The 18,577-nt window shown below is 35.9% G+C and overlaps 2 protein-coding genes across 2 annotated transcripts; one reads left to right on the top strand and one right to left on the bottom strand.

The window, feature by feature from the left end:
* The first annotated feature begins 4,109 nt into the window (after positions 1-4,109).
* LOC104786677 (protein SMAX1-LIKE 7) lies at positions 4,110-8,231 on the top strand. The gene is made up of 3 exons (XM_010512123.3): positions 4,110-5,822; positions 5,909-6,149; positions 6,266-8,231. Exons 1-3 carry the CDS (start codon positions 4,660-4,662, stop codon positions 7,880-7,882), a joined length of 3,021 nt encoding a protein of 1,006 aa, XP_010510425.2. The 5' UTR covers positions 4,110-4,659; the 3' UTR covers positions 7,883-8,231.
* A 951-nt stretch (positions 8,232-9,182) lies between these two features.
* Positions 9,183-13,226, bottom strand: LOC104786676 (acyl-lipid omega-3 desaturase (cytochrome b5), endoplasmic reticulum). The gene is made up of 8 exons (XM_010512121.3): positions 12,391-13,226; positions 11,692-11,781; positions 11,029-11,095; positions 10,404-10,496; positions 10,126-10,311; positions 9,956-10,036; positions 9,705-9,842; positions 9,183-9,596 (listed from the first exon to the last, which is right to left on the bottom strand). The coding sequence occupies exons 1-8, from the start codon at positions 12,699-12,701 to the stop codon at positions 9,399-9,401; spliced, it is 1,164 nt and encodes a 387-aa protein (XP_010510423.1). The 5' UTR covers positions 12,702-13,226; the 3' UTR covers positions 9,183-9,398.
* Positions 13,227-18,577: the final 5,351 nt, after the last annotated feature.

The raw sequence follows: 18,577 nt of genomic DNA, 5'->3' as shown, positions 1-18,577 counted from the left end.
GCCCTCAAGGTGTTAAGGAGAAACTCCCATTGTACAGAATCAAAAGCTTTGGAGATGTCTATTTTCATGGCACAACGTGGAGAGATAGAATCCTTGTGGTAGTCTTTAACGAGCTCCGTAGCCAGCAGTACATTCTCCATTAGCAATCTGTCTTTGATAAAAGCGGATTGAGTGGGAGAAATGAACTTGGGAAGAAGGACCTTTAGGCGAGTAGCAAGGAGTTTAGATATAACTTTGTACAAAACATTATAGCATGAGATTGGTCTGTAGTCCTTCATTGTCCTTGCTTCCGTTTTCTTTGGTATTAGAGCTAAGATAGTGGAATTGACCCCCTTAGGAAGAAAGCCTGTTCTGAAAAAGGATTGGATAGCCACAACAAAATCATCACCCACTATAGACCATGAGTCTTTGAAAAACTCCACACTAAATCCATCTGGACCCGGAGACTTGTTCGTGCCCATGGAGAATAGAACCGTTTTAACTTCCTCCTTTGAGACCTCTCTAGTAAGCAGGGACTTGTCATTATCATCACATCGAAACTCCAAGACTTCCTCTAACTCCTCAATAGACCAATTAACATACTCTTCAGGTGAACGGGTGAGAAATTCCTTAAAATATCTCACCGCGTCATCTTGAATATGAGTAAGGTCTGTGACTACTCTCCCATCCTCACATTGAATCTCCTTGATGTTATTTCGCTGCTCTCTTAGCTGTGCCGCTGCATAGAAAGCTTTGTTGTTTTGATCACCAATCTTCAGCCAGTGGAGCTTGGCTTTTTGTTGCAGGTAGCGCTCTTCTAACTCAGATAACTTTTGCCATTTAGCATACGCCTCAGCCTCCTCGCGTATCAACCGTGAAGATGGATTATTCATAGTTCGGCCCTGCGATTCACATAATACAGCATAAGCTTCCTTAGTGCGAACCGTAATATTGCCAACCATCTGCTTCCCCATATTTCGAAAAAGAGGTTTAAGCCTCTTTAGAGTCTTTGAAAAACGATGTAATGCAGAAGTGGAGTGAAACAGAGGAGGAGAGTCACTCCATCGAGCTGCCAGTTGCGTGTGAAACTCTGGATGTTGCGTGATGACATTGACAAATTTAAAAGGTTTTTTCACTTGCGGTTTGACCGCAGAAATATAAAAGCGGCACCTCATATGGTCTGAACACCCTCCAGGCTCAAATACCGAATAGGACTGACCATACTGCTGCAGCCACATCTGGTTAACTAACACACGATCCAATTTCTTACAAATAACACCCTCTTGACGTTTATTACACCATGTAAAACGTTGACCCTGATAGCTCATATCCGAAAGTTCACAGTAGTTGACAAGATCCTAGAAATCTCGCATACCCGGTGGAACAAAAGGGGATGAGTCATACAGAGAGTGGTCCTCATTTTCCAAAATTTCATTAAAATCCCCGTAGATTAGCCAAGCTTTATTACGAAGAAGCGGAGACGAGCGATGGTGCCTCAAATCATTCCAAAGCTCTTTACGTTCTGCGACCAAATTCAATGCATAAACGAAGGAGACAAAAAAATCTTGCTTCCCATCAATAGAAACAGCAGCTGTAATCATCTGAGAGGACTTGAACACTGGAGTCATGCGGACATTACTTTTCCAAACCAACCAAATCCTTCCAAGTCGATGCTCTTCATAATTCGACATGAAAGACCAATTTGCAAACACTGATCCAACTACTCGATCAGCTCTACGTTCCTTTATTTTTGTTTCAATCAAACAACCAAAATCATAACTACTACGAGCCATCCACTCTCGTACAACCCTTTGCTTCTCCCACCTATTAAACCCTCTGATGTTCCAGAAAAACCCAGACATCAGAGATTTTTTGCAGTTTTACGTGTTTGCTGAGTACCAGGAGGAGGCCTAGTACTATGCGAACCAGTGTGCGAGATAAATTTGTGACCCTCCTTGGAAGCTCGGGGAAGAGAGGGACGGATAGCTATCTCCACTCGTGATGTCTCAGATTCAGTGCCCTGCTGATCAGACTGTGCTACATGATTCTTCGTGCTTTCATTGACAGAATTCTCATGAAGTGTAATACTCTGTTCCCCATCAATGTTAAGATCGTCGCCTTTCTCCCCTTTTTCACTAAGACATGAAAAGGAGTTAGAGAACTGTGAGACATTGTCCTGCTCTGTAACAAGCCGCTTTTGCGGGCTGCAAACCCCCTTAGTCGGCGTGCACCATTCCTGTTCTTTATCCTCTGTACTCAAAATATTAGCCTCTTTCGTAACTTCTGCAGACACTTCCTTGGCAATTTCTGCCACTACCTGCGATTCTGTTTGAGGAACTACCACAGAGTCACTTTGAGTCATAGGAACCGGATTGAGAAGGACAGAATCTCCAGCTTTCACTTTAGTCAAACAGTCCGAGTTTGTATGACCCCATTTGGAGCATGTTATACATCGTGGGGGTAACCACGGGTAGACAAACTCCACAACAGTATCACCTCCTTTCCCTGATTTAAATGACATATGCTTAGGCAGATTCTTTGTTAGGTCCACCTCGACAAAAACCTTTGCCTCCTCAAAAGACTTACATGCCTCTGTATCAGAGTGCAACTTCTGTGGTACTCTTAGTGGGCTAGTGATAGCACTTAACACCTTCCAAGAAAAATATTTTGGCGGAATGTTTTTAACGATGACCCATAGAGGGACCTTCGTTAGTTCTTCTTGTTTAGTGTCAACAATTGGACTCCATTTAGTAATCACCACTGGAACCCCACATAGATTCCACATACCTCGTCGTAACACGCGTTCACGAGTCCGTGTATCTTGGATTCGAAACCCGACTGTGTAGTGATCCACTACATACACCTCAATTTTAATAGAGCGATCTCCAAGAGTCCAAATCTTGTTAACAAGAGCATGAATACCTCCAATGAAAGGAGCCTTTGCTAAGAATTTTCCTATAAGAAAATCTTCCCACAATGGTTGAGCACCCTCAAAAACACTGTCTGGTATCTGCACTGTAGGCATACCATCAACATCTTCAACCGCTAAATCCACCTTCTCCAGTCTTGCCGGATCTTTAACCATTGAAACCCACGAGCGTTTCTGTTTCGCTGGCTCTCCCCCCTTCCCGATGCCATCAACCTTTGTTTCCATCTCGGCACGTACTTTGTCACCCAACCCCGCTGCACCCAAAACCACACTGCCTGTTTCACCATCCTTTTGCACCTCTATAGCACTCCCCGACCCTACAACTCCCTCTTGAACCAACAGTAGTTCTCCCTCCTCTAGCCCCACGACCCCCGTAGAGCCATCAACCACGAGAGAAACCCCCGCCACCGGTGGATCAGCCTCCGGCGGCATTAGAACTTGCGTAAGAAGCAAAGAAACCCTAAATCGTCTTTTTTTCACCCCCAGAGCAAAACGCTGCGGTTCTAAAAGAAGATTATGACTGTTTTTCAACATTTAATCATTTATAAATAAAAAAGTTGGTTAATTCTCGTTAATAGCATAAATATATATATATATATATATATATATTAAAAAGTAAGAATATTATCTTTAAAGTTTTAAAATAACACTATGTTTTAAAATTATATCTTAAACTCTAAACACTAAATCTTACTTTCTCAAAACTATATATTGAATGTAAAATAGAAAATTCACACCTAAAAACTTATAAACATAATTTTAAATATTTAATTATGTCAAATGATGTTATTTTAGAAATTTTGTGGAATGTGCGCTATAATTATCTATAAAATTTGTTTTTGAGTTATTACATAGTATTTCTAAGAAAAAGTATATATGCATTACTTAGTCTGAGTGGAACTATTGGCTTTTGGACAAAAATAGTTAGTTAATGTTCACAATACAAATACAAGTTGAAAAAAAAAACGGAAAGAAGATTTGGCATAGATACTCACTCATTCATACTTAGATATTTTTATTTTATTTTTGTGAGCTGAATAGTTCACTTTTAGATAAGAATAAGAGAAGAGAGAATATCAAAAACTGTTTACATAAATATATTATATAAAAAAAGGAAGAATAATCGTGAAAAACAATGTGGATTGTCAAATCTAGATTTTTAATTGAAATTTTTTTGAAAGGGTTTAAGCGAATGAAAGCAAAGGAAGATCTTTGAGTTGGGCCATAGTGAATCTATGCTCACCACATGTGCCTTTGCCCTCCTCCTTCAATATACACGAGGATTTGGGGCAACACATAACAACAACAACATTACAAAATACAAAAACAAAAATAAAATAAAAGTTCATCATACTCAATCTCATAATAACTAATAAGTAATAACAATTCATAAAATATATATTAGTGGGTTCCATCGCCAATAGACCACCAAAACAGCGACTCTTCTTCTTTCTTTACATATCTTCACACAACCCTTCTGAGGATTGAAACCAAAGTAACATACTGGTAACATAACATACAAAAACTATATATTATATACAAAAAAAAAAAACTATTTCTTTTTCATAAAAGCGACTACACGGTTTTGATATCTTTGTCGTATAATTCCCATTTCAAGAAAATAATTTTTCACGCTTTGTTTTGTTTATTATAGTTTTCTTGATTTCATCTTCTTGTGTTCTTGTTTTTTTTGGTTATGAATTTTATCGGTTTAGTTTAATTTCGAATTTTTATTAGCTAAACCGGAAACGATGCCGACACCGGTAACCACGGCGAGGCAATGTTTAACTGAAGAAACGGCACGTGCACTAGACGACGCTGTCTCCGTCGCGCGTCGTCGCAGCCACGCTCAAACGACGTCTCTTCACGCCGTTTCGGGTCTCTTAACGATGCCTTCCTCTATCCTCAGAGAAGTTTGTATCTCACGCGCCGCTCACAACACGCCGTACTCGTCACGTCTCCAGTTTCGCGCGCTCGAGCTTTGCGTCGGCGTGTCTCTCGACAGGTTACCTTCTTCTAAGTCTCCGACGGCTGTAGAAGAAGATCCTCCGGTGTCGAACTCTCTCATGGCGGCGATCAAAAGATCTCAGGCGACTCAACGACGTCACCCGGAGACTTATCATCTCCACCAGATACATGCGAACAACAACAACAACACACAAACGACGTCGGTTTTGAAAGTTGAGTTGAAGTATTTTATACTATCCATATTAGACGACCCGATAGTGAGTCGGGTCTTTGGTGAAGCCGGGTTTAGAAGCACCGACATTAAGCTCGACGTGCTTCATCCTCCGGTGACGTCTCAGTTCTCGTCGAGGTTCACGTCGAGATCTCGTGTTCCTCCTCTGTTTCTGTGTAACATACCGGAATCTGATTCGGGTCGGGCTAGATTCGGGTTCCCGTTTGGTGATCTCGACGAGAATTGTAGGAGGATCGGCGAAGTTTTGGGGAGGAGAGATAAGAAGAATCCATTACTGGTTGGTGCTTGTGGTGGTGAAGCTCTCAAAACGTTTACTGATTCGATAAACAGAGGAAAGTTTGGTTTTTTACCTCTTGAGATTAGTGGGTTGAGTGTAGTTAGTGTAGAGATTAGTGAAGTTTTGGCTCAAGGGTCGAGGGTCGATGTAAAGGTTGATGATGATTTAGGGAGATTGAAGTCAGGTATGGTTTTGAATCTTGGGGAGTTGAAAGATTTAACCAGTGAGGTTTACTCAGTTGATGTTGTTGACAAGTTTGTGTTGAAGCTCTCTGATTTGTTGAAGCTTCACCGTGAGAAGCTTTGGTTTATCGCAAGTGTGTCGAGTAACGAGACGTATTTGAAGCTGATTGAGAGGTTTCCGGTGATTGATAAAGATTGGAATCTTCATCTTCTTCCTATTACATCTTCGACTCAAGGGGTTTATCCAAAATCCAGGTATTGATTTGATTTGTTTTTTTTGTATCTACTAATGTTGGGAAAGGTTTGAGTTTTTGGACTGAGACAATGATGTTTACATTCAGTTTGATGGGATCGTTTGTACCATTTGGAGGGTTTTTCTCATCAACATCGGATTTTAGAGTACCGTTTAGTAACTCAATGAATCAGAGTTTACCTAGATGTCATCTCTGTAACGAGAAGTATGAGCAAGAAGTGGCTGCCTTTGCCAAGTCTGTGTCAGTGATCGATGATCAGTGTTCGGAGAAGTTACCTTCTTGGTTACGAAATGTGGATCCTGAACAAGACAAAGGACTTCTCCGAAAGGTGCAGCTTTTATGAGCTTTTATTCTATGTTTGATTGCTACCAAAAACTTGTTTTTATAATGGTTTTAGCTTCTACGACAGTTATCTTGAGAGTATTTGCTTCTTATTCAGTGCAGGCTAAAGATGATCCAAACGCATTAGCCGCTCGGATTCCGGCTCTGCAGAAGAAATGGGACGACATTTGCCAAAGGATTCATCAAACTCCAGCATTTCCTAAACTCAGTTTCCAGCCCGTTAGGCCGCAGTTCCCTCTTCAGCTGGTTCCGTCTAGCCAGACCAAGATGAGTCTTGGAAGCCCAACTGAGAAAACTGTTTGCATGAGGACCACGTCTGAAAGCTTTCAAGGTATGTCTCAAGCGCAGAATTCGCTACACCACCAACCTGGTTTATCAGTAAAAATCTCAAAGCCAAAACAAACCGAGGATCTCACAAGTCGCACGACAACGAACTCGCCTTTGAGCTGTGTTACCACAGATTTAGGGTTGGGAACAATCTACGCATCGAAAAACCAGGATTCAAGCACACCAGTATCGCTTAAAAGGAGAGACCTTGAGGTTGTCAAAGAGAAACCAATGTTGGCGGCTTCAAGATATTGCAAAGATTTCAAGTCTCTGAGGGAACTACTCTCTAGGAAAGTCGGTTTTCAGAACGAAGCCGTGAACGCCATTAGCGAAATCCTTTGTGGATACAGAGATGATGAGTCCAGGAGAAGAAACCATATAGCAACCACAAGTAATGTTTGGCTTGCTCTTCTTGGACCTGATAAAGCCGGGAAGAAGAAAGTAGCATCAGCTCTTGCTGAAGTCTTCTGCGGTGGCCAAGACAACTGCATCTGTGTAGATTTCCAGTCGCAGGACAGTCTTGACGATAGATTCAGAGGGAAGACAGTTGTTGATTACATTGCTGGCCAAGTGGCGAGGCGGGCGGATTCTGTTGTTTTCATTGAAAACGTTGACAAAGCCGAGTTCGTTGATCAGATCAGATTGTCTGATGCTGTGAGAACTGGAAAACTCCGTGATTCACATGGGAGAGAGATTGGTATGAAAAATGTTATAGTTGTTGCTACTGTTTCTGGAACTGATAAAGACAGTGATGATTGTCATGTCGTTGAAGAACGAGTCAGATATACAGAGGAAAGAGTACTCAGTCCAAGAAACTGGAAACTTCAGATACAACTAGCCGACAATGCGTCAAATGTTATCAAGAATGGTCTGAATAAGAGAAGACAGGAGGAGTCAGAAACAGGGGTTACAGAGCTCCGAGCCCTTAAGTCTCAACGTTCGTTTCTTGATCTCAATCTTCCGGTGGATGAGACAGAAGCAAACACAGATGAGGCGTATGCAATGTCTGAGAACACGGAAGCTTGGCTTGATGAATTTGTGGAACAAGTAGACGGGAAAGTGACGTTCAAGCAGATTGACTTTGATGTGTTAGCCAAGAACATAAAAAGGAACGTTCTTTCGCATTTTCATCGGTCCTTTGGACCTGAAACACATCTAGAGATCGAAAACGATGCGATCCTTCAGATTCTACATGCCTTAAGATGGTCATCAGATGAAGAGAGAACGTGTGATCAATGGATGCAAACTGTTCTTGCTCCAAGCTTTGCTGAAGCTAGACAAAAGTATGTATCCGCTACTCCTTTCTCTGTGAAACTTGTCGCCTCTAGAGATTCTCCGACTGAAGAGGAACCTGCCGGAATACAGTTTCCGGCAAGAGTCAAAGTGATATGATAATTATTGCTATAATTTCATCTATATAGATATGGTGATGATAGTTATATAGATTTCCTCAGAGTTTTGTAATCGGCTTGGTTTGAGTTTGTGCTTTGTCACTAAATGTATATTATAGGCTTAAAGCTGAGCTATTAAGTGTGGTACATAGCTTTTGAAGGAGGGCCAAAATTGCCACTGCTTTTGGTTTTAGGCATCTCTCTAAATTTCCACTATTCGATCATTTTTAAGGTTTTCAGTATATTTTGTATAAATATTACTATCAGTTACAGTGTGCTGCATTTGTATTCGTAAAGAGTCCGTTGTGCTACAATGTTACAATTAATAAGAAACTGAGGATAACACAAAACGTCAATTCCAAAAGGGTCTGCTAAGTTTTAGTGTTCATGAATTTTGTACTCTAGTGTGCAAAGTGGATTATGAGATTCCATGATTTAGATGGTGCATGAAACTTTCCACAGATGTTGACAGCATTGTTAAACTCTTTCAGTTTGGAATACTATTTTTGGTGGTTCATGATGTCAAATTAATGGGTTTTTGAAACTTTTACGGTTAATGTCTATGAAATTGACATTATGGATTTGCAGAGTTTTTGATGATTTTGAGTTCCATATTGCGAAACAGACAAACGATTGGAGAGAAGGCCCGTAGCCATTTTTTGGTCTAAAACTCAATCTTTACTCTTTTTAGGATTTGCTAGTTTGCTTGTTTATATCTTTTTTGGCAAACAAATAGAAGTCTTTGTAGCCTTTTGTCGGACAATAGCTATAAACTACATCAATTTTGTAACATTTTATATAAAATGACGTAAAGTAATAACAAAGCTTGAGACTGGAGAGATATCAAAACAAAACGTTGTCTTAGATAAGAATAACAAACAAAATATAGGAATACCAACCAAAAACTACACTAGGTTATAATACCCACAAAAACTTCATACTAGTTTATAATGAATCATGTGAGTATGGAATTATCTGAAATTACCCTATACAGTACTTTGCCCAAATATGAGAACAAATTCTATAACTGGTGGTCTGGTGCCTCGTGGCTGGTGGTGTAAACAATGTTCTTTACTTCATTTGTTTTCATTGGAGATATGCATTTAAGAGGCTTTAGATATTACTACTATATTCTTGGGCCGTAAAGTAGTAGTAGGCCTATTAAGTAAAAAAGCGACAACTCCGTGACACACATTGTCGTTATGACAGGGACCACAAACGGCGTGCATTTTGTCGTACTTTCAGTGGAACTGTCTTTTTCTTTTCAGTTTACTTTTGTCTGAAACAAATACTACTACTACTATTCAAATCTTTTTCATGTTAACTAAAAAAAGCGAAAAAAAAAAAAGAAAGAACAAAACTTTACGTCTTGTAATGTAAATACATTTATAAAAAGAAAAAAAAAAGAAAAAAAAAAGTTTCACGAGTACACTTTTTTTAACTTAAAAACAACAACAAAATTAAAAAAAGGGGGACTTGCTGGTTTATTCCTAATAGAGCTAAACAAAGGAAGAGATTTAATTGATTTTAGACTTGTCAGAAGCGTAAACGTAGAGATCTGGATCTGTCTCGTAGAAGACAATATCACCAGTGTCACTGACGTAATGATCTTTCTTAATACTTGCGACCAAACTCTCCACCAAGTGGATCGGTATTGCTCCTGACGTTTGTGGTTCTCTGTAGTATCTTCCCAACACATGTTTAGCTGCTTTTGTCTGTCAATCATTCAAATAAAACAAATCACTAATTTAATTAATCACCCCTCCCTTTTATTATTAGGATTAGAACTAATCTCAGTAAAAATAAAAAAATGATCCACTCACGGCATCGACCAAGTGATAGTGAGGGATCTGTGGGAAGAGATGATGGATCACGTGAGTTCCAATGTCGTGATGAATGTTGTTGAAGATTCCGTAATCTCTATCAATAGTTGTTAGTCCTCCACGTAGATAACTCCATTCCTATATTTTTCAAACAAATCAATTACTCCATTCCTATATAACATTGCTAATATTTCTAGAGATTTTTGTTTTCTTACAAACATAAATATAGTTGAATTTTTTAAAAAAATTACCTTGCCTCTGTACCAAGGCAACTTCTCATCGTGACCATGGTGATGTAAATACGTGACAGCGTCCAACCACATCACAAAGATCTGAAAAAAACAAATAAATCCAAAATTTATGTCAAAAACATGTATATCATAAAATTGCTCACACAGTATAAAGTTATGAAATAACTTACGATGTACGGCACACCATAGACTTTAAGAACGGAGAGTGGACCGAAGATGAATGATAGAGCAATAAGAGTGACAAACATTATGGACCAACAAGTAGTTGAAGTTGCAATAAGCTTTCTCTCGCTTGGAGCAAATAAACTACTGTATGGGTTAAAATGTGATCCTTCCTTTCCAGGACTTCTGTAGCACTGTCAAAATAAAAATCCAATATCAACTTTTATTACTTTAAAAAATCTAAAAAATCAATTATTGTGCAAGACTAGGATTTAAAAATACTTACCAGATAGAGAGGATAAGCAAGCATGGGGAGAGGGACAGTGTATCTCAGCATCCGAGTACTGTGGGGCAAGTTCTTGTACACCCTTTCTGGTAACTGAAATGTTTTGATTAAAATGACTGTTATTAATTTATACACTCGTATAAATTTACATTATGGTTTTAATCGTTATCATTATACAGCGCATGTGCATTCTAATTTTTCTAAAAAAAAATTAGTATTTTTTTCAAGATCTAGACAAAATATTACGAAAACGCCAAGAAGAGAAAAAAATGAAAAAGAAAAGTATTCGCACTTCGAGGAGAATCGTCCTATGCGAAGGACCCGAATATAAGTGGTCCACTATTAAAGTTATATATTATTAGTAGTATTATATGTTGACAGAGTTGATCCTTCTATAAACCACAAAAAAAAAAATCAATTACTGATTCAACAAACGACACTTGAAAATAAAATAAAACTGACCAAGTGGTTGTTGTTAGGATTCAACTTGCCTAAACTAAATTTATTAACTAAAACATAATAAAATAAAATTAAAACATATCCTAGGAGTTAGCTAGCATATAAAAATTCGAATATAGGAAAGAAAAAAAGACAAGAGTAGACAGATGAGAGAAGGAAAGATTACCGGAACCCATGACTCGTCGTTTTCAACATGGCCATGGTTCTGGTGGTGTGTCCGGTGGCTTATTCTCCTACAACCCAATTGTATAAATTCACAAAAAATTAGTTTTTGTTAAGTTCTATAAACAAAAGTATACACAAGTCTTTGTGGCAGATTCTAACAATCTTCAAAATTTATAACTAGGAGGGGGTAAGTAACAAACAAACAGTACTATAATGTTTCTTATAATGATGCATACAAATCTACTTTTTAAAGATACCAGCCGATGGATACATTTAGGACATCAATCTCAATCTAAAAAAAAAAACACATTTTCACAAAATTAATGTTAATTAGACAAAGGTACATCAATTTCTTCATGTTCAGGTTGGCTAACGGGCCATAAATTGGCCCACAACATTTAATAAAAGTTTGGATGCCCTCTTTTTTTGGTTGGTTACTAAAAGATTTGATGCTTTTGGAGTGGAAAAATCAAAAGCCACCTCATATAGTCACATGCTTTATTTTCTAATCACAAAATTTGCAATACATCCCAAAAAAAAATATCCGATTGAAATGAAGGTTATCAGATTAAATTCCTAACATGCACCAAATACACCAAAAATAACAACGTAAACAGTAAAAAATAATAGTAATAAGAGAAAAGAATAAAAGTAAATAACTTACCAACCATGGTAAGGAACGAGGATGAAGGAATGAAGAATGTGACCAACCACACTATTCAGCAGAGGAATGTCTGAGAAACTCCCATGTCCACTGTGTCATTATTTTTTCACATTCAATTTCACATCAATATTTCATTAAACACACATACATCTTATAATATATACTGCAAAAATATTAATATTTGTCCATGTTTTCATAATATAAAACGCCTCAAGAAAGGTTAGAAAATATATCTATATATGACGTGTATAAATCTCGAAAGTACATTGGTACATTATATTAATAATTCAATAGTTCCATGAACAATTAAAAAAAAAACCCCGTAGATCTAAAAGAAACAATAGTAATTTGTGAAAGTTCGAACGTAGATCCATGAAATGCGGTATTATTAATAATAATAGAAAAGTCTTTAGATATTTTGTTACGAGTCTTACGACTAACCATCATAGTGGAACGTTATTGAAAAATAAAAAAAAAATCTAAAAACAGAAATCTTGGATCCTCTTTTTCTGTTTTTTAACAAATCAAAGTAACCTCAAAAGAACAAATATTGAAGTTAGCGACAATACTTCATCGAACGTGCAAATTCAAAGTATAATTTAAGAATTCAATGCAATTAAAAAAGCAAAAACTAAATTGAAAAATTAAATTAATTAAATTAAATTATTTAAAAACGTAAGATTAGTAAAAAAAAATTACCAGTCGTGGCCGAGGACGAAGATGGCCCAGAAAAGGGTGCCTTGAGCGGCCCAATAAAGAGGCCAAAGGAACCAGCTGTTAAAATACACGGCGGCGACGGCAAGAGCAGCGACGGCGCAAATGTCTCTGACGACGTAACTCATTGATCTCAAAGGACTCTTAACCCAACAGTGTTTTGGTATTGCCGCCCTTATATCACCGATCTTGAACGGAGGCTGTGCACTCGGATCAAACCCTTCTCCTTTCTTCTTCTGGTCTCCGGCGCCGGGATCTCCGTTCACATTGCTACGTTTGTCCATAGCAACAACCATCTCCGGAGAAAGAGAGAAAGAGAGAGAAAGAGAAATGGGCTCTCAGTGAAAGAAAGAAAAAATGTGGTGAGAAGAAGAAAGGGTTTGATGAATTTTTTTGGGGTTTGTGTGATTTGTTTATATAAAGGGAGAAAATGAGAGAATAACTCCAATTTTTTTTTTAATGTTTATTTATTTATTTTATTTAAAAGGATAAAAAGGGTAATTTTGCTGTTTTTTGGTTTTTTAACAAGAACAAAACTTTACCATTTCTTCAAAATTCGTGTAAGTTTGAAAATATATATTTCTCATGATTTATTTCTTTGTATAAGTGGTAATTCTGAAAGGAAGGTGAATATTTTTCCTTGCACGTACCAAAGTATACCAAGTAAATTATATTCATTTCTTGACCATTTTTATGCACCGAAACTGACAAGACAACGAGTATAATATTTCTTATACTGAAACACTATATAGGAGAAAACTAATTTATAAACAAAAAAAAAAAAAAACACTATATGCTGTAATGTAAAATGGACAACAAATAGTTTAAAAAAAAAAAAGGAAAATATCTTAAAATTAGTGGCTAGTATTAATACATAGTAGTGAAAATTAGGTCGGTGATTAATTCGAGGAATAATTAAAATGTAATTGACACATCAGTACATTGATTTATTTGACCAAAAAATAAAGAGGTCTGTAGCTGTTTCAACTTCCAATTAGTTTTAAATCACTTCAATAGTTCAACATCACCGATTTTTACCGTTTCCGATTTATACAATTAAGTGGTGGATTTTTTTTTTTTTTTTTTGGTTCATCACATTAATTACAACAACATGATGAGTCCCTAATTATTATTTGTAGGCAGAGCACTTGATGCGGATTAAAAACAACACAACTCGAACAAATTGTGTAGTCAATGAAGATAGATTTTCCTAGGTTTCATCTTTCATGAAGATATCACAACATTTTCCTATGTTTCATGAAGATAGATTTTTAAGCTTATACACACATGGTGGTCAAAGTTACGTTGCAAAACATAATGTACTCTCTTTTTCAAAAAAAAAAAAACATAATGTACTCTTATATATTCTAAAATTAAATATAGTTGTTTTATCTCTAATTATAACAAGGATAAAAATAAAAATGTTAATGCCTAGAAAATAGTATAAAATATTTTCTGATATTTTTTTTTGGAAAACTAAAAAGAATTATATTTATGAAATATAGAGAGTATTAGAAAATATGAAATTTTTTTATAAAGACTTAAAAATATTTTGGATAGTATAAACCAAATTATATGGTTTACATCCTCGGACATTAGTCGGAAAACATTCTAAACTCAAATATACAGTTCGGTGACTCTTCTGAAAGAAATCCACGTTGTAATATTGCGGTGTGTTTCTAACGATGGATCAGCCCATGGATTTATTAAAACGAAAAAGAGACCAGAAAAATAAAAATAGTGAACTTGTTTTCATAACAAAATACACTGTTATCAATTTCCTTCGTCCTCATAATTCAAAGCTTGAATCATTACATTTATGGTTAGTAGAGAGGAGGTTTGACAAAAAAAATGGTTAGTAGAGGAGAGACATTGAATTTGTACAGCAAATCCTCTACCTCTTCTTTTCTCTTAACTGTTTTTCAAGCACACATTTACGATTTACGCCTTAATTATTTTATACATATTTTGACTACAACAATTCACTATATATGCAATTAATTACTTGCAACAACTTTTCTTTATTTGGAAAAAAACATATTCACATGAATATCGACCTTCTGTATGACTGGAGTTGGCAACCTAAACGTAACACGTTTATAGTAATCAGAAACATAGGAAAGACTTTAGTCAGTCATATCATAGCCAAGGCTCACCTCACCTATAACTCTTTGTGGTAATTACTTATAAGGCCGGCCGGTTAGTTGATAGACTGACTATATATTATGTGTTTCTTGTTAATTATAGTTATAGAAATATCTGAGTGTCCGTTATTATTCTGGTACAATCATAACTCTTTGTGGTAATTGTTTGTGAATATTCGATTGACTTCAATTCACATATATTTTAAACATTTTTTTTTGAAAATATTATAATATTTCATAGTATTTGTAAAATCGATTAATAAAGATGCAGCCAATGAAATTAGTATTCGACCAAGTGGAGCGCTCCTTTGTAGATTCTCTTATCTTCTAAGGTAAAAAGAATCTTTAGACACAAAGCTGAACACTATGCCTCAATGTTCCGTTAGTTTCACCTCTCAAGAACACTAAGCTGAACACTATGCCTCCATCTTGTTTCTTTTACTATTTTGGTCTTTTTTTCTTTTTCTTTTTCGACCAAACACTATTTAGAAAATAACTATTTTGGTCTTTTTATCTTGGCATTTAAGCATTATTGGGAATTTTAATTTACAAGCATTTGGTTTTTCTAAGGTATTTTTAGAGTAAAACCCATAAGAAGAGAACAAAAATAGGAGGAATAACAAGCATAGCTATAGCCTATATGACTGATTAAACTCTACTGCAGAGCAATCCAAATATTTATCAAATTGATGGTGTAAAAACCCCCATGCAGCCGACTGAGTGGGTTTGCACGACATCAATGGGTTTGAAGTACAGAAACTCTAAGGAAACTGACGAGGTTCATATGGAGCTCAAAATGCAATGACTATCAGTCTATCACACATCAAACATAAGGGTAATCTTGAACCTACTTTTCATGATCTGACCCGGATCAAAATCAAATCGACCCACTCCATTATATATATATATATATATATATATATATATATATATATATATATATATATATATTCTGGTATCAATTTTAAGTTCCATTTGATATTTGCTATATCTAAGCACATTAAATCCTTTCATATGGGGTTTTCCAATTTTTGTGAAGTGAACCAAAAGGAAAACGAAAGGTTATATACGATGATATGAGTGTGTCTGTGTGTGTGTGTGTGTGTTATAGACATGAGCGTGCACGTGACAGTTCTAGCTATCAAACAAATGTTTACTACTGTGGGCTACTTGCTACGTACTATTTCTACTTTATTATATATGTGTTGAGATATGAGAATAATTGAGAATAAACCCCAAAACGCAAAGAGAAGTATGTGTTTGTTATTTAGCAGACGCACATGGCGTGGAGGACAACCTTCGATTTCCTCGTGATTTCCGAAAGGCCATATTTTTCTATTATATACAGTTCGAAAACTATTAATGAATAAATCATTATATATCTCAGCCATTATTTGAACAAAACATGGAGTATATAACCTAACCTTTCAGTATGTACACATACACATTAGTTAATTCAGTTATGATTTGTAAGTCCGTTGATGTGATAATGAATGAAATGAAATATAATTACATATTTCTCGAGATGATTTTTGGTTTTTTTTTAAATTTTAAAACAGAAAGAAAAGTACAATCATTTTTTTTTTGTGCATTGTTGTTGGTGATTTTACAATAGTATATTCTAAGGTATCATCATTTTAGTATATTACCTAATCGAAATCATTTTAGGTACAAGACTATCTTTAACTAAACAAATAAAGTACTCACTTATGCATTCGCACATGACTCGTAATATAGTATCCATTTTCTGTTGTATGAAAATATATACGTAAGAATATAATAAAGATTTAGATTTCAAACACGGCTTATGATATTTTTTTGCCAACTATGATTAATATTATAATTCGTATATTTCTCAATCTAAGCACGTACAACGGCAAACTTGGCTTACCAATACCATACACGTCTCTACGTGTTTATACATGTTATACTATTTGGATTATAACCATCCGTATTTCATGAAAAGTCGTGTACGTATTAAGGAATCATTTCGTAGACGCTCACTACTATAATACCCAAGTTAAAAAGTTATGTTCTTAAGAAAAACCATATATTAATACGTTAACTACCAAAAATAATATGGAAGGGTTGGCCGGAGGAATATGCTTCCCGGTTTTGTATAATTATATAGTAACAAATAATAGCTTTTGTCTTAAACCGATATATAAATAACGTGCGGGTTATAAGATTAAACAGAAACTAACGCGTTACGTATAAAAACTCAATTAAAAGATTAACCAATTCTAAGATATTGGTGAAACCTTTGTTCATTACTAAAATTTTCCCCGTTACCGAATTATTTTGGATACTCAACCTATTGTAAAAGGCATAAAAACACAACCGTTGATTGAGATTTGAGACCAAAAAATATATAGAGAAGTTAAAAATAATACCAAGTGTTGCGGGAATGGGGTGGGTATAGAACACGTCGTAAAGAAATGATGTCTTTTCGTGCATCAAACATGCACCTCGCATTTTTTTTTTGTAAACAACCCCACAACACTTTCTCTCTTCAATTCAAAAATTTCTCATTTTTTAATATTCTTTCTTGTACTATCCGATAAAAAAAAATTATTCGAGAAGATGCGCACATATTTGCATTGCAAGTTTGCAACATGGTTATATTCGAATTACTAGGTAGAGATGTTATATAGATCATTTAACTGATAAGAATTATAAGTTTTCATACATGCTAAATTCATTAAACGACCAACACACAAAAAACCTACGTTTTACACAGTATGCAATTCACGTGGCTCATGCAAGGTCACAAAGCACAAGGATCTAGTGCATGACGACGCCTGCCAAAACAAAGATTTCATGTACTGCATGAACCTCACGACAACGTTTTGAGTCATCACCAGAAGCACCAGAAGATGGACTGTGGACCACAATCTAACTAGTGGTGCAAGCATCTCTTACACTGAACCGTAGAGTACACTTGTTCAGGTCATGTGATTGATCATAGGTAAGAATGTTCGGATTCCTAGCCTTTGAGACCATTTAATCTAGGCCCATATGTCACAAATGAGTTGTACTACTAATTATCATAACTAATCATAAACTAAAGTCTTATTTAACGTCTCTTTATTTACCAATTTCCAATTCTACATCTTCATACTAATGACCCGATCTGCAGTTTGTATTATTCAGTTGTATGCAAGACCCACTAACACTCTTAGGTTGTTCGGTTATATACTTATATCATCCCAAAGATCTTTAAAAATCTCAAAACTGAAAGATAAGACGTACGTTAAAAAGGTAGATTGATCTTCTTTCGTACTCAATATAACCAACAGAATGGTCCATCAATTATCATCAACCTTGCTTGATTTTTCGTATGGACCCATTCCCAAAACGAATTTTCTTTTTCTTTCTAAAACGTGTGATGTGAGAATTTTTGGGTTTTTCTTAACTCGCCGAAATGTCATTTGCATGAATGACCCCTCCTTTGAGTACGAACGCATTAGTAGCATTCATTGAAGCTAGTACTAGTTTCCTCCATGACGAAAAGTTCTAAATATCTAGCTAGTTTGTGGTTTTTATGCCACGTTATAAAATGACTTTAACAAAGTTACTTGATAATTGTTGAATATACGGTACACATATCGCACTCTCCCTATACAATTATTGCTTGTAAACGCGCACCACACTAGATAGATGTTAAACGAAAAAGGCGCAATAGACCAATTTAATTTCCATATAGTATCAGAAAGACTTATATAGAAAAGTCAAAGTCTGTTGTTCAAAAAAAAAAAAAAGAGTCATTGACAGAATCTATGTGAGTACAATAAAACACGTACCTAGGTATACATAAAACAGTTAACTGTTTTTTATAATTCGTTCTTTTATATAAAAATACAAAACACAAAGAAGAAAAACGGTTAAAGATCACGATCTATCATGTACGCATACGTCTCTTCAACTTCACAAAGTACAAAGCACGCGTATGGGTGGTTTAGTATCTTACAAAGCATAATTTTCAAAGATACTATTACTCTATTAGCCGGAAATCAAGCTACTTGTTG

This window comes from Camelina sativa, chromosome 5 (assembly GCF_030686135.1).
Source record: "Camelina sativa cultivar CO46 ecotype springtype chromosome 5, ASM3068613v1".
NCBI lineage: Eukaryota > Viridiplantae > Streptophyta > Magnoliopsida > Brassicales > Brassicaceae > Camelina > Camelina sativa.
The sequence above is the reverse complement of the archived record's forward strand: the minus strand, read 5'-3'. Positions and strand labels throughout refer to the sequence as shown.

Bases quoted from the DNA above. Each gene is read 5' to 3' on its own strand.
- LOC104786677 (XM_010512123.3), top strand. From the start codon at position 4,660: ATGCCGACACCGGTAACCACGGCGAGGCAATGTTTAACTGAAGAAACG. The intron at 5,823-5,908 runs GTATTGATTTGA...GTTTACATTCAG, and splicing joins GGGGTTTATCCAAAATCCAG to TTTGATGGGATCGTTTGTAC. The intron at 6,150-6,265 runs GTGCAGCTTTTA...TATTCAGTGCAG, and splicing joins ACAAAGGACTTCTCCGAAAG to GCTAAAGATGATCCAAACGC.
- LOC104786676 (XM_010512121.3), bottom strand. From the start codon at position 12,701: ATGGTTGTTGCTATGGACAAACGTAGCAATGTGAACGGAGATCCCGGC. The intron at 10,312-10,403 runs GTAAGTATTTTT...TTATTTTGACAG, and splicing joins TTGCTTATCCTCTCTATCTG to TGCTACAGAAGTCCTGGAAA. The intron at 9,597-9,704 runs GTGAGTGGATCA...AATGATTGACAG, and splicing joins ACTATCACTTGGTCGATGCC to ACAAAAGCAGCTAAACATGT.